Source organism: Myodes glareolus, chromosome 22, assembly GCF_982192425.1.
Source record: "Myodes glareolus chromosome 22, mMyoGla1.1, whole genome shotgun sequence".
Classification (NCBI taxonomy): Eukaryota; Metazoa; Chordata; class Mammalia; order Rodentia; family Cricetidae; genus Myodes; species Myodes glareolus.
This window is the reverse complement of record NC_142047.1, coordinates 36936179-36952696: the sequence shown is the minus strand read 5'-3', so window position 1 is coordinate 36952696 and position 16518 is coordinate 36936179. Positions and strand designations below refer to the sequence as shown.

Sequence of the window (16518 nt, the reverse complement as noted above, 5' to 3'; positions counted from 1 at the left end):
AAACCCTGTCTCAAAACAAACAAACAAAACCAAAAAAAAAAAAAGTTGAACATAAGAAAAATACAGTTAAAACATACATAATTTTATTATAAAAGATTACAATAGAAATGTAATTGCAGGAGCTAGCAAAAATGGTCCGTGACCAAGTCTGACTGGAGTTTGTGCCCAAGGACCCACGTGGTTGAAGGAGAGACCTGATTTCTGAGCACTGTCCTCAACCTCTACTGACAATAACACCGCCATGACAAGCATCTGCCCTTGCTCCCACTAATAAATAAATTAAAATGGGAGGTGGGGTGGGGATGGAATCCAGTCACAATGGCACATGCCTTTAATTCCAGAATTTGGGAGGCTGAGGCCAACAGATCTGAGTTTAAGGATAGCCTTAAACAAGTTTCAGGTCAGTCATGGCTGCATAGTGAGACCCTGCCCAAATAGAAATAAATAAGTGGGGTGGGGGAAGAAGTTAAAAGAAAAGAAAAAAGCAACTCCAGGTGGTGGTTGCAGCTGTTCACAGTTCAAGGCCAGCCTAGCCTAGTGTGAAGAGTTGGATGTGGGAAGACATTGCCTCAGATAAAATCTAAAAACAAACAAAAAATACAATCCCAACTCAAAGAATTTAAAGTAATTCTTTATTGATAAACATTTATACTAGCATTAGAAATGTCAGTAGAAAAATAAAATTTAAATAAGTTTCTAATATACAAAGATTTGATCACTTGGACTATAGCAGTTAAGTGCAATCACCTAATAAAAAAGTTAGGCTGATTTTGGTCATAACCAGCCTTACATAGTGTACAAGAAAGAAGTATGAGGTCACGAAACCTTCTGCACATGGACCACTAATGGCACCAGGGCTTCACATTCCAGGAAACAGTCAGTTCCTTAGGGAAGGTTAGCGTGTCCTGCGGTGTCACAAGAACTTAACGAAAATCAGGGCAGTCAGAAGGACACTGGAATCAAAAGCCAACATACAATTTAAAAACCTAAAGGACACAGGAAGGATGCCTTTATCTGCACGAACTGCTTTTCACTAGTCCCGGCATTTCCTGAGGAGCATCCTGCACCAAAGGAAGTTAACAGCTTAGAGATACTTCTTGCTCACATAACAATCAATACGCTTTTGTTAATGAACTTAATTTTTAGTCCCAAAAAGCTCAGTTTTTTGGCTGGGGGTTGCCTCGCTGTCTCAGAACTGAAAAGGAGAAGGTGAGAAGTGGAAACGTAAATGCAGGAATCAGGGTTGAAGAAAGCCCTTACCGGGAGACAACACCTGAAGAAACTGTAGAAGGAGATGTGTTTAACACAACCATGCAAATAAATCTGCATCTGAGACAAGAGGAAGAAGACAAAAAGGGATCAAAGTGGAAAGCATTCTTTGTTTCTCATTCAAACGCTTTCTTCCTGAAAACATTTCAAGCCTTCACAAAGCTCAGTCTATAGTTTACATACATTTATTCACAGAGAGTGCCTCATACACACTGGGATAGAGGAAACACTCAGTAATTTGAAGATATATCTTACAGTTCAAGTTTTTGGCTTTCTTTTTTAGAGAGCAGATAAAATATACACAAGAAACAGATGGAATCAAAAACACCTTTCAAGCACCCCTAACTTTTGTGTCTTGGTTGTAAATGCAAATAACCTAACATTTTAATCATGGGTGAATATGTTCAGAAGTTATTATTTAGGGGAAACAGCTCAGCACTGATTCATCTATGTGTTTAGGGTGTGAAATTATATCCTAAAGAATGTTTAGTGAGGACTCTAAGGCATCCTTCCGTAGACGATGCTGTCATTCCCCAGAATGCAGGGTACCACGTTCCAGTTTCTCCAACTGAAAGAATGCTTTCCAAATTCACAGCCCGAGACCAAAAATAAAAAGCTTTTGTTGGAAGAAATTTGCTCTTATTTCTATGGAATATTAAGAGCCATTTATCTGCACTTTAATTGCCTGCCAAAGCTGATCTGTTACTACAGTTTTAACAAGTGGAAAGAACCGGTTATTTTTGCAGCCATCCCTGCATCTTTCCCCTTGCCATTCCTGGGAAAATTGACCCTCTTGGCTATTTTATCTTATTTTAAAAATTTTGTGCATGTGAGGGACAGGGAGTATGTGTACATAAGTGCAGGTACCCACAGAGGTCCTCTTAGTTATTAAAAAAATTTTTTTTAATTACATTTATCAATTTATGTATGTGTGTGAACAGCATACAGAGGTCAGAGGACCACTTGCAGGAGTCAGTTCTCTCCTTCCACTGTGTGGTCCTGAGAATCAAACTTAGGTTAGAGGTAAGTACCTTGACCTGCTGAACCATCTTGCTGGCCTCCTCCTGGTTATTTTTAACCAGAAGCCAAAAGCATATTGCTTTAAGATAAATTTATGCCCTCATAGGTTGTCAGCCTTAATCTCTCAATGAAAATTTGCCTTTAAAAATGTCAGAGTTAATTACAGGTGCTACTTTGAAAACGGGTAACAACAAGAACATTGTACTTTATACAAAACCGTTAAAATGATGGAAGGTGCACACATTTTACACCCCTTTCCCTTCTGAAGGTCACAGTTTACAGGCTTTTTAATGAAAAACAAAGGTAGGCAGTAGAGTTAAAAGTGAAACAGCTAAAATTAGGTTTAAAACTATGTCTCTTTAAGGATAAAAATTCTCTTTAATAAAAATAAAAAGACCAGATGGGATGTATATGAAGAGGAAGTTTTAGGCACTTTCTGGGAGTTGATACTCCAATACTGCAAAAGTGGGCTGAGGGACCACTGCTAGGTAAACACGAAAGGAACCAATGGCCACAAACTCATTTCAGCTGCAAGTTTTGGAGTCATCAAGTAAACTAAAGTCAGGAAGAAAACTGTAACAGAATCCTGTGTCTTATTTTGCCTGAATGTCCAAAGAGTATCTTAACCTATCTGGTTCTGAAGTTCAACTCAAGCCACTTAAGAACATCTGTTTCCAGAGAAAGCAAATAAAATGGATAGCATTAAAGGTGACAGGTAAAGGCATCATGGAATTTTTTTGGAAAAAGAGCCTCAATTAGATGTGACCGTGATGCTATTGTCCCAGCTACTCAGAAGGATCACTTGAGCCCAGGAGTTTGGGCCAGCCTGGGTAAGAAAGCAAGACCTTGTATCTTTAAAAAAAATAAGAACTCTCAATTAGCTAGCTTATTTTGATCAAATGATAAATTCACATCTCTTAAAATATATTAAATAACCAGAGGTCAAAAATAGTTACCCATAAAATGTCACATTCTCAGTGGTCACCTACTTTTGACAGTGGAAGCAAAGCCATTACTTTGAATTGGACTTCAGGTCTTCTTCCTGTTACATTCAGCCAGTTAGTTCCCAGAGCGACACTCAGCCCAGGAAACTTGGCCCACTGTCATGTTGGTAGGTAAGCTTTTAGTACAGTGCAGCCTACTCCCTTAAAACTAAACACTGTCCATTGTTTCTACAAAACAGCAATGTCACATATTTGCAAATAATGACGCAAATTCCTGTTTGAAAGATGCAAACTTGAGGCATTGTTGGCTTAGGTGAAGATGTGCATGTAAAACTTAAACAGCCACAAGAAGAGAAAGCCAAGGAGCTTGGTTTGGCTGAGAAAGAGGAGTCCGTCCACAAGGGTCTTCAGTGGCTGGCGCTTCACACTGAGGAAACAGCCGCGGTGTTCTTTACGTTCTCACACCTCCAAGTTGCTTCCACTTGAGGAATGAAGAGACCACGACACTGTCTCTGCCTCTGAAGAAGTTTATAAAAGGCAGCTGTGCCATCACAGGGAAAGGCCGTATGCTACAGAGTGGCTAAAATCCGTAAAAAAGAGACCACCACTACACAGAATGTCTGTCCAGTGCCCAGGGTGAGGGCTTCAAAGGGGATCATCTCCTTTCCCGCAGCTCGGTAAACCCCAGCAATCGCTGCACCTGATTCAAATGGAATTGTGTTAAAAGAGAAAAAAATGAATTAGTAAAACAAAACCTGAGATTAATGACATCACAAAAATATAACACTTAAAAATTTCACTATTGGGAGACAAACTTTTTACATTTAATTATGGAAGAAGTTTGTGTTCCCTGTCCTTTCTGGTGAGCACACTAGCTTTCTTTATGTGGTTTGTTGTCAGCATTTAGACTTGTACTCCCTAAGACTGAGTTTCTCATATTTACTGAATGACCAGAAGTGACAGTCAAGAGGGAAAGACAAGGCAGCAATTCCCTTGTGGGCCAACATCTCTCTTCACTCCTGTGCCAATTAACCCCATGCCTATCACTGAATGGGCACCAACTATGTTCTTGGCAATGAATAGCAATCTACTGAGACAGATCAAGAAATGTTTCCAGGCCACGGGGAATTCCAGCTCCACTTGCTATTATAGTGAGGGTTCCACCATTCAATGAAGAAAGAAAGAAGAGAGAAAGCAATAGGACTCTGAGCCATAAAGCTATTCAAAGGGCACCAGGGCAGAGACCTCAGGGTCCCTTCTGTCTCACAGGTCTCTGTCTTTCTTATTACAGTCACTACAACTTCCTGGAGAGTGAGAGCACAGCACAGAAACACCTGTGGAGACCGAGACACTCCCCCACCATCTAACATTCTGCACAAGCAGGGGTGTTGACCCAGCTATCCACCTGAGACTCACAGGAGCTCACAGACACAGCTGACTCAATCAAGTGTCTACAGGTAGAATGGGGGCATGGGTCAATGATAAAGCATGTGCTTAGCATGCACACGGCCATGGCTTCTGTTCTCAACATCCCAAAAAGAAAGGAAGACTATACATTCTTAGGCTGTGACATGAGATATAAATGTGTTTTAACAAGCAAACAGGCCTAGATATTTGACTCTGTCTCCAGTGGCAATCAATGCCACTAATGTCTCAGAGCGCAACTTTCATGGTGCCTCTGTCACTGAGCTTCCTTGAAGAGGAACAGAGAAGCCTGAGAAACCTGATCTGGGTCTTCACGGGAGACAGGGATGATGAGGGAAGAAAGGAAAAGACTACAGAGAATAGGAAGGAAAACCAAAAAAACTACCCCAAATCCTAAAAAGGGGAATCAGCACATATTCAGCTACTGTGTGCCAACTACCGTACCAGGTACTCTATCTACTTTGCATGGAGATATCTCATCTAATCAGCATTCAAGGATGTGGGTTGGGGAAGCCATCCCTGCTTTACTGATAGGAGACTAGTCTAGGGACCAGAAATTTGGTGTGGATACTGCAGCATTAAGTGAACAGTTGGAACACAGAGAAAGTCGGCTATGGTACCTGAAAGAAAAGGAAGAATGGATGATTGGATAAATGAATGGAAGGAAGAAAGGAAGGAAGGAAGAAAGAAAGAAGTAAAAAAGACCAATGAGTATTTCTTCTCAAAGCTCAGGGTTTAAATTCACAGGGAAAATAAAATAAGGTGACAAATTAGAAATCTATGTATTTGTGGCTATGAATACATAATTTTTATTTTCATGATGTTTAATTTATATGTCTAGAAAATACATATGTTTCTACGAAAGTATGAATTTAAAAATGATTTAAGCTTATCATTTTGGTCCCTCTAACTGTGTTAGTGACATGAGACAAAACAAAGACAAAAAAAGAAGGTTTAAAAATAATTGTGATTTCCATGTTACTCCAGTCTCTAATTAGGAAGTCTGGGGCGGGGAAGTTGTGGGATAATCCTTCTGTTCACTGTGAAGATATGTCTTTGTCAAGGTGCTTTCTGATTGGTTTAATAAAGAGCTAAATGGCCAATAGTTAGGCAGGAGAGGACAGATGGGATTTCCAGGGAAAGAGAGGAGGCGGAACCTAGGAAGACACTGAAGAGGTCAGACATTTGGTTCAGAGCAGAAGTAACCAAGCCATGTGGTAGATTAATAAAAGCAGGTCAATTTAAGTTATAAGAGCTAGTGGGACAAGCCTAAGCTAATGGTCAAGCTTTCATAATTAATAATAAGCCTATGTGTCGATATTTGGGGGCTGGAAATCCAAAGATAGTCCAACAAGAAAAGTTTGCCACATGGGGGAGCATGGAGGATTGAAAACCACAAATCAGACCATCCTTTATGTGTGGTGCTGGGCTCAAACCCAGGGTCTCAGACACTAGGTCATCTCTGCCATTCAGCTTTGCATCCCTAGCCCTCAATTTATCTTTCTAAACAAGAATTCTCATCAACAGACTTATTCTCCATCCCTAAAGGAACCACACCCAAAAGAGTATAGCAATTAGGGAACCATTCTGCAAGAGTCAAGTCAAATTGAAACAAAAAGATGCTGAAGCTTCTGCAGTCAAATATTTCTATTTTGCTGGTAGAGCCAGGTAAGGGGCTTGAGAGTCAAAAAAAGTAAAAAAAATAAAAAAAAGCAAAACCCAAAAAGGAATAAATTTAAAAAAAAAGAACCGTGTACTAACTCTCTAGAATAAGAATTAATTAACAGAATAAGCTAACATAATTCTAGAATTCACTGTGCGTGCACACATGCAACACACACATAACACACTTTTTCCCCTCCCAGTGCTAAAGACCAAACCCAGGGCTTTGCGCTCAGTAGGCAAGCATTCTACCACTGAGTTAAATTCTCACCACCACCCCACACCCTTCCATATTTCTAAAATGAGGTGACCAAACACACTACAAGTTTTCGACTGGTATTTTAATGTCTAACATACTTGTCAAGATTCCAGCAGTAATTGGTCCCACGATGCCCATCAACAGGATGCTTACAGACATGAACCTACCATATTTGTGATGTCTGAGGGTGAAGAGGGCCAGTAATCCAGCAGGGACATGAAAGAAGACAGAAGACACAAGTGCCCACAGGAACACACCATACCACATCTCTGAGGGTAGAGAAAAGAGAAGCTGAGTCACCGACTGTCCCAGTGAGGCCCTGCCAAGCCCCATGCCCTGTTCCCATTCTCATCAGCACTTAGTTGTTCTCCGGTGGTTTTGCTGTTGCTGTTTGTTTGTTTGTTTTTGTTTTTCGAGACAGGGTTTCTCTGTAGCTTTGGAGTCTGTCCTGGAACTAGCTCTTATAAACCAGGCTAGCCTCAAACTCACAGAGATCCTCCTGCCTCTGCCCCCTGAGTGCTGGGATTAGAGATGTGTGCCACCACTGCCTGGCTTTGTATTGTTTTTTAAAGTAGGGGGAGAAAACTTTTATTAGATTGATTCATTTTACTGTATAAGTATTTTTTATTGTATATAAATATGTATGTATGTATGTGTGTGTATGTATGTATGTATGTATGTATGTATGTGCTTTATGAACATGCTTGTGTCCATGGAGGTCACAAGAGAGCATTGTATCTCCTAGGACTGGAGTGGTTGTGAGCCACCATGTGGGTGCAAGAGCAACAATTGCTCTTAACCTCTGAGCCATCTCTCCAGTCCCTTGTTTTAGTGAGACAGGATTTCATCATGCGGTCGAGAATACCTTGTACTCCTGTGTATTTGAGGCTGGCCTTGAACTCTGCAGCTCCTGCCTCCCTTGCGTAGGTAGTATAGGCCAGGCTTCACGGATGGGATTTAAAGGGTTCACAAGCTACCACTCACAGCATCTCCTGTTCCTACTGAGGGCTAATTTAAACTCATCTGTAGGACTAATAGACATAGACCGCTTTGAACCCAGGCTTGCTCACTAAGAACAGTTGAGGAAAGTTCTCCAACAACATGAAAAAGGCTGTTATCAGTGGCAGACATTGATAGTTTACAGAGCTTAGAAGATAGAAGTCTGTAGGCCTTTTACAGAAAAAGGTGACCAACCCAACAAGCTACAAGCTGGGGGCGGGGGGAGAGCAAGGCAATCAGGTCCATTAGGTCCTAAAAGATATTTTGACTATGTCAGCACAAGTCAATAAATATCTACAAACTGAAACTGCTTTAAAATAAATAAATAAATAAATAAATAGCAATTTTACCATCTCCTATCAACTAGGGTATCAAAAACTCTTTAAAATGTGAAATAAAAGCCTTGCCTGGCAGGGCAGGCCTGTAGTGTTGGCACTAGGGAGGGAGAAGCAGAAGGCTCATGAATTCAAGATGAACCTAAGATATATACCTAAGATATATAGCAAGACCTTGTCTCAGAAAAGAAGAGGAAGAGGAGGAAGAAGAAATGAAAACAAACAGGTAGGTGAGAAAGATGGCTAAAAGACCTGGGAGTGAGCAGACCTGCAATCCCAGGAAGTGCAGGCATGAGGCTTAGAAATTTAAAGTCATCTACTAAATTTCAATTTATTCATGAGCCCATCTCAGGAAAACAAAACAAAACAGAGCTGGTTCCTATGGAGAATCACTACTTTTTGTTGGTTTATTTGTTTTTCAAGGCAGGGTTTCTCTGTGTATCAGCTCTGAATGTCCTGGAACTTGCTCTGTAGACCAGGCTGGCCTTCAATTGACTGAAATCCGCCTGCCTCTGCCTCCTGAGTGCTGGGATTAAAGGCGTGTGCACCAACACCCGGCAAACAACTACTCTTTTAAGGGTTATTTTTAATTACATGTATGCGTGTTGTAATGTGCACTTGTGTCTCAGTGCCCACAGAGGCCAGAGGTGTCAGATTCCCCCGAAGCTGGAGTCACAGGTGATTGTCACCCACCTGAAGTGCTGGGAACCAAACTTGGGTTCTCTGCAGTAGCAACGATCGCTCCAGACCTGAACCTCTATCCTAAAGATGACTCCAATTCAGATATTAACCTCCCCCTGTTTCTGATGCTAGAGATTGAACCAGAGTTTCACACACACTTAGTACACACTGGCCCATAGCACTCAGTTCCCAGACCAGGCCCAAACGTCTTCCACAGAGATCAGACACCACTGGCTGACTGACATAGAACACCTGTGAGAGCACACAGGTGGGCAGGATTATCTCATGAGGAACTGAGGCCTGCATATGAAGTGCCCCTCTCAGGCTCACACACTGAGGGCTTGGTCAGTGGTAATGTTCCAGAGCCGGTGGAAAGCAGGGGGTGGGGCCTAGGTAGAGGAAGTAGGTCACCAGGGGTGGGTCCTTGACTATCCTGTGTGTTGACTCCTTCCTCGTCCTGCTTCCTGGCTGTCACTGGGTGAGCAGCTCTGCTCCATCAGGACACGGTGCCTCACCACAGGCCCCAAAACAGTGCATCCAGCATACCACAGACTGTGGTCTCTGAAACCTTGAACCTGCAACTTTGGGGGCTAGGTGATTTTTTAAAATATTTCTTTAATGTGTCTGGGTGCTTTGCCTACATGTATGTGTGTGACATGCCTGGTAACCAAGATGGCCAGGAGTCCTTGGAAAAGGAATTACAGACGGTTGTGAGCTGCCGTGTGGGTGTTGGGAATTGAACTTGTGTTCTCTGGAAAAGCAGTCAATGTTTTTAACAGCTGCGCCATCTCTCCAGCCCCCTGGATAGTTCTTCAGAAAACCTCACAAATGCCCCATCTAGGATTCAGAGCCTGTTGACGATACCTAAGAACTGACAGTGTTTGGTCTGGGGACTATCTGGCAGCTACAAAGGGTGTCAGAGTTTTTGTAGTAACTCATCCTGTAGTCCCCAGCACTTGGGCAGCTGAGGCAGAAGGAACACTATGAGTTTGAGGTCAGCCTGGGCCACAGATACTGTCCCAAAACAAAGCAGAGAAAAATAAAACAAAACAAAAAAAAGGTCAAACCATTTTTGAGCTCTTTTTTTCCTGCTAGACTCCCATCACTCTGAACTATAGCCACTGAAACACGGGGCCTGCAGGAGAGCTCTGCGGTGGCTGTGGGATGGCTGCTGCCCCACGGTGGACAAACGGAAGGACATGGATGTGCCTCCAGGAACGCACAGCAGGAACCCCGGGGATAGTCCAACACCAGGAAGGTGAGAATACCCCAAATTCACACTAAACTCTGACAGCACTACGGTTTGTTGTTTGAGACAGGGTCCCACTATGTAGCCCAAGCTGGCATGGAATGCCACAGATCTGCCAGCTACTGAGTTCTGGGATTAAAGGTGTTCATTACCTTTAACTGTCTTGTGAGAGATTAGCTCCCCTGCCCCCAGCCCCAAGACACAGTTACAAGGCAGCTCTCTGAAAGGCAAGAAGGAAGTTCTCACCTTTACCTGACGCTGGTTAGCACCCAGATCTGACCTGTGGCCTCCAGAACCAAGTAAACAACTGGCTGTTTAAATGTCTAACTTGTGGAACTGTCACAGCCTGAGCCATATGTGTTAGCTGCTGCAGGACTCACGTATACTACCACTTAAAACACTTTGAGGGGGAAGGAAGGCTTTATGACATTAAATGAGTCACTTAATGTCATAAATTTATAAAAATTATAAAAACAACTTATAAAAACACTCTCAGATGGGATGATTACATTATTTTAAAGGCTACAGAAAACTTAGATCTATAAAACACTTTAAAAAAAAACTAAGTGATTTCTTTTTAATCTACTGCACCTCAATTTACTAACTGTTTAATAGCTACTTATTGATCGATGCAGAGTTCTTCTCATTCCCTGGCTCAACACGCTGTGAAATGACCCCCTGTCTTAGAACATCTTCACCGCCTCAAGGCCAGCGCATTATCAGCTGTGTTTTCCTTGGCAGCTCTATTGTTGGCTTTCTGCTGCTGGAACTCAAGCTGTTTGGCTCAAGGTTCTGTAAGCTGGGGACTCCAAGACTGAGAGGTCACATTGGGGAGGGCCTTCTCCTTATTTGTTCCTCAGTCTGTGTGGACGTGGGGGGCATGTGTGTGTCTCTCTGTGTGTGTACATGTGTACAGGCACATGTGTGAAGGCAGAGATTGTCATTTGGATGTCTTCTTTGATTGCTCTCTTCCTTATACTTTGAGGCAGAGTCTTTCACTTGAATGCAAAGCTCACCAATTCAGATAGTCTAGTTAGCCAACTTGTTCTGGAGAATCCAATTCTTCACTTCCCAGATGCCAAGGTTACAAGTAGGTCACCATGCCCACACCACATTTATGCTGGTACTGGAGATCCAAACTCTGCTCCTGGTGGTATCAAAGCCCTGGGTTCAGTCTTGAGCAAGATACATACATTCATATATACATAACATACATACACACACACACAGCGCTTTCAGACAACGGAAGAGTAAAGTCTCATGAGGAGCTGGCCCAGATGATACTGAACTAACAAAAGGGTTTGCTGATGAACAGCTTTCTGCCTGAGTCATCTCGACCCCAAGATCAACTCCAGTCTAAAAGAACAAGAACATGAGTGCCAGGCAAGCAGGCAGCCATCCTTTCAGCTGGCTCTACTAGGACCTTATGCTCCAGGTCAAACAGCTAAATAAACTCTGACAGTTCCCGGGTGAACCTTTGTAGCGCCGGGGCTGCAAGCCGACCACATCTGATTGGACTACAGTCTTGTCCAGTGCTGTGACTCCCTGTTGAAACTAGGCTGCCTGGATGCTCGTGGCCCATCAGCCTGTATCACTCAATTATTTGTTTACTCCTTGCTCGCCAACTATCTCCTATCTGCCAGAAGATCCATGCATAGCTTCCCTCCCCTCCCCTCCAACAAAGACTTGCTCTGAGGACAACCAACTGTAGCCTGGCATCTCTCTCCACATCTGAGGACAACCAACTATGGCCTGGCATCTCTCTCCACATCTGAGGACAACCAACTGTAGCCTGGCATCTCTCTCCACATCTGAGGACAACCAACTATGGCCTGGCACCTCTCTCCCACCTACTACCTGTCTTAGTCAGTGGTCTATTGCTGTGAAGAGACACCAGAAGCAAGGCAGCTCTTATAAAAGAAAGCATTTAATTGGGAGCTTGCTTATAGTTCCAAAAGGCGAGACCATTACCACCAGGCGGCAATTAGACAGGCATGGCACTGGGACAGCAGCTAAGAGCTTACATTCTGACTGCAAGTACAGAGAGACAGGGCCTAGTGTGGGTTTTTGAAACCTCAAAGCCCTCCCCCAGTGACACGCCTCCTCCAACAAGGCCACACCGCTAATCCTTCCCAAAACTGTTCCACCAGCTGGGATTGGGAGCATTCAAACACGTGAGCCCACAGTGGGCATTCTTATCCAAACCACCGCAATCGCCAAGGCTGGCCTTGAATTCAGGATGTAGCTCAGGACAGTTGGCCTCAAATGCACAACAGTCCTGCCTGTGCCATCCAAGAGCTGTTTAGAGGTGTGTGCTACCATACCAGGCCCTGGTCACCTTATGTAAAAAGCACTCCATCCCTTGACACACTTCAGCCACTTACTCTGCCCCTTCTCCTGCCTCATCCTCATCACCGGGTATGGTGTCCTTACTTTTCTCTATGTCTCTCCACTGGAACCAATGACCCATATGGGAGGGCCATTGTCTGTCAAGAACTTTGCTTACAGATACCCCAATGCAACAGGAAGACTGAAGACGACTCAGCAGTTATGAGCTTTTGCTACTCTTGCAGAGAACCAGAGTTCACATTCCAAAACCCATATTGGGCAACCAACCACCTGAAACTCCAGCTCCCAGAGATTCGGTGCCCTCTTCTGGCCCCCACAGACATCCATACATATATGTTCAATCACATAAGTAAAAGTAAAAATAAGGGGGCTGGAGAGATGGCTCAGTCGTTAAGAGCACTGGCTGCTCTTCCAGAGGTCCTGAGTTCAATTCCCAGCACCCACAAGGTGGTTCACAACCATCTGTAATGAGATCTGGCAGTGTCCTCTGGTGTGGGAGCATACATGGAGGCAGAATGTTGTATACATAATAAATAAATAAATCTTTAAAAAAATAAAAACAAAAAAATAAAAATAATAAACAGGTCCACAACAATTAGTAAATATTTGTTCAGGGAATGAATAACTGGCTGCGACAACAGTGTTGCTCCATTTGACATCACTTTAGTGAATTCCCTGTCTTCAGAGAACCAATGTCATTCCTGATTGGGACAAATGACAACTAAAAGCCAGACATGTGGTGCAGGCCTTCACCTCAGCTCTAGGAAGGCTCAGGTTCTCTGGCAACCCCAGCTGCATGATGAGACCTTGTCTCAAACAAGCACAAAGAGACAACAAAAGAAATTTGAGCAAGTTAGGATGAGAATTTGGCAGAATCCTAAATGGCTAAGTTGCAAAGGCCTGGTTTTTAAAAAAGAAAAAAATCAATTCAAAGCTTTTTAGTACAGGGAAACCACAGAATATTTTAGGGCATGATCCGCCATGAGTTGGCATAAATGACGAGAGATCTTTTCTTCTGTGTGACCAAAATGGAGGAAAGCAGCCTCGGGACCCTGAGTAGGATTCCTAGTGAGGTCAGTAGAGTCTCAAACTAGGGTTCAGCTTCAAGTGCCCATTATAACCAGAATTTCAAATAAAAATGAAACACCGCAAGGAGCGGATACGTTTACTGCTGAGCTCTGGTCAACCCGAGGCCAAGGGCTGCAGGTACTGCATTAGCCCATGTGTTTAGCACATGGTGATCACTGAGGACTTTACCCTCACACATATTTCTGCCTCCAACCTGAGCCCACACTGGGCCAGATGGATACCTGATGCAGGGATGAGTCTTGGTGGACTTACTCTCAAGTGTCATATCCACTGAAGAACAGAAGTAAATTCAAATACATACTGCAGATTAACATTTTCAGAAGGGAGTCTAGAGGGATGGCTCAGCAGTACAGAGCGAGTTCTAGAATGGCCAGGGCAACACAAAGAAACCCTGTCTCGAGAAAAAAACAGAAAAGAAAAAAGAAAAAAAAGCAAGTTGCTGCTTTTCCTGAAGACCCAAGTTTAGTTTCCAGGGAATTCCAGGTTAGTATCAAAATGAAAAACAAACGAAAAGCTGAAATAAACACTTGTGTAAACGATACTAAAGAGTTGGAACAATCAAATACAATGTGGGATTCTTTTTTATTTATTTTTGAGACAAAGTCTACATAGCCCTGGCTGGCCTAGAACATGCTATGTAGACCAGGCTAACTTTGAACTCACAAACATCTGATGCTCCTGACTTGAGTGCTGGGGTTAGAGTACTGAACCACCACACTCAGCAGAGATTAGCTCCCGGGCTTAGCAAAGCTTTTTTAACAGCTCTTTGCTCAGCCCACTAGGTAGGCCATTATCTTTTTCTTTCTGAATGGATTGTCTCTTTCTCTCACCAAATGAAAACAGAAACAAAATGAACAACAACAACAAAGAAAAGATGGCTCAGGGGTTCAGAGTTATCGCGGTTCTTCCAGAGGACCCAAGTTCAATTCCCAGGACCCATGTCAGACAGCTCACAACCAGCTCACCTGTAACCCCGCCTCTCACTTCGGTGTGCACCTGCACTCATGCCCACACACCCAAAGAGAAATTTAAATAAGGCCTGTTTAATATCCCTTTATCAGTGGTAAGTATTTTAGAAGCGGTGTGATTTGGGGGCTATGAAAGAACACATTGCTTCGGAAGTTCTGAGCTGACGAATCAAGTGTCATGACTTCTGCAGTTCAGGAAGTTGAAATGTGATGTGCATATACATGGACATAGGCATGACAAAGAGGAAGAACCAAAATAGTCATGCTTTGCATAATGAAATTTTCATCAACATAAGCCAACTATTGAACTGTGGCCCCATAATCTAAAGTAGTCTGCCACGTAGGTCTGCCCAACTACATGAGTCTCACAACTGCCTAATGAGCCCCAGTTTTTAAGCAATGTGTGACTTTTACCAATGCACATAAACATATGGGTATTTGTTATACTGTATTCCAATTTCTCCGGTTTGGAAAATTCCCAAACAGTTGAAGAGAAATAAGAAAATGAATAAAAAACAGACTGATTCAATCCTCAGGGAGTATGAACTCTACATCTTTTGGAAACCATCTCCAGAAAGGGATTCGTGTGTATTTTTGTTTATTTTTAATCACTGTCAGGTGTGACACTAATACTTGTAGAAACAATCTGAGCTTCCGAACTCTCATTTTAGGCAGGATCACAAGCTAACATCTTCAACTGCCGCGAAAACAGATAACCACTCTGTCAGTTACTACACAGGCAGGTCCCAGGTGTCTTCTCAGAGGCGCCTGGCAGTCGCTGCCCAGTGGATGAGAATCACAGGTGCCTGTCTGGCTTACCATGCAATCCCGCCCCTCTTCCTTTACGATGTCTCTGGCCCAGCCTCACGGTTTACAAAGTCCAAGTTTCAGCTTTGCTGGGGCGCCCAAATCCCCCCTCTGTCGTACCCCCGAAAAAAATCCAAAGCAAATAATCATACCGTCCCCTGAAGGCCTTTATTACTGATCCCCGGGGAGGTGATTCTCCTCCCCACAACTTTCTGAACTCTGGCAGTTCCACTGTGTAAATGTAACTTTGACAGCTCTCCTGACAGGAGGCGGCGAAGTGGGAGGTTAGAGCAATTCAGAAGTTGTGTCTAAGTTCTTCAAGGTGTGGGTGGGAGAACCCGCAACAGGTTTGAGCAAGTGATTCCTGCAAAGACGAGCAGGAGTGGAGATGGGGGTAGGACAGAGTCAGAGGACAGGGTCAGCAGACAGGCTTGCGAAGGCAGTTTAGGGGTAGTCCCTAGGACAGGAGAGGCGTCGCCCCAAGGGACCCGGGTGGCGGTTCCGAGGCTGCCTCGGCCTCGCCCTGAGGGCGGCCGGCGACAGGTGCGCAATGCGCAGGCGCGGGGCGGGTCGTACCTGGGAAGGAGCAGAGAGAAGTGGAGTTGGGGCACAGGGTCCCATTGCCCACTCGCGGCACGAGCTTCAGGCTGAGGATCTGCTGCATGAGCCCGGCCGACCCGCCGCCGCCGCTCCCCTCGGGCTCCATCCCACCGCCATCCACCACCCGGAGTGCCGCGGAGTCCCGCAACTCCGCCAACACCGCGTCACCTTCGGCCGGCCCTCTTCTCCCGCCCACCCCAACGGCGCTACTAAATAATCGTCTCCTCATCCAATCACAGGGCGCCGCAGGCGGAGGGGCGGGACTATAGTTGTCCCCGCCCCCTGGCACCGCGTTCAATTGAAGACACACTCCCCGGCGTGCTGCGCCCTCTAGCGGTCAAGTCTCTTCTACTCTGTTTATGTGCGTTGGGTTCTGCCCTTGGCTTTGTGTCATCTCTAAGACAAGTCCCTGAGATTGCTCAGCCTGTAAAAGCTCTTACCTCCAAGCGTGAAGGATTTCAGTTCCATCCCTAGGACCCACACGGTGGAAGGTGAGAACCAGCTCCCATGTTGGGCTGGAGGGGTGATTCGTGGTTAAGCGCCCTGGCAGTTCTTTCAGAGGACCTGGGTTCAATTCCCAGCACCCACATGGCAGCCTCCATTAACTGCCTGTAACTAACTACCTCCAGGGGATCCCACACCTTCACACAGATACCTGCAGGCAGAACACCATTGCACATAAAATAAAAATAAATAAATCATTTTTAAAAATACAGAACCAAAAATAAATACATAGATAAAAATAAATGAAATGACCGATAGTGTCCTCAGATTTCTGTGTAGGGCTGGGTCTGTACTGGCCGAGAACCAGCCTAGCTACACAGTTCCCTGGATTCCAACCCCATTTGCTTAGCATGTAGAA

The 16518-nt window shown here is 44.2% G+C and overlaps 1 protein-coding gene across 3 annotated transcripts; it reads right to left on the bottom strand.

Moving 5' to 3' along the window:
- Nucleotides 1-618: 618 nt before the first annotated feature.
- Nucleotides 619-15829, bottom strand: Tmem170a (transmembrane protein 170A). Of its 3 annotated transcripts, XM_085681708.2 has the most exons (4): nt 15633-15761; nt 10860-10990; nt 6747-6848; nt 619-3933 (listed from the first exon to the last, which is right to left on the bottom strand). In XM_085681708.2, the coding sequence occupies exons 3-4, from the start codon at nt 6844-6846 to the stop codon at nt 3803-3805; spliced, it is 231 nt and encodes a 76-aa protein (XP_085537834.1). In that variant the 5' UTR covers nt 6847-6848; nt 10860-10990; nt 15633-15761; the 3' UTR covers nt 619-3802. The 3 variants fall into 3 exon arrangements, with proteins under 3 accessions (XP_085537834.1, XP_048293167.2, XP_048293168.2); XM_048437210.3 differs by lacking the exon at nt 10860-10990 and having other exon boundaries at nt 6678-6848; nt 15633-15829; XM_048437211.3 differs by lacking the exon at nt 10860-10990 and having other exon boundaries at nt 15633-15829.
- Between the last annotated feature and the right edge of the window lie 689 nt (nt 15830-16518).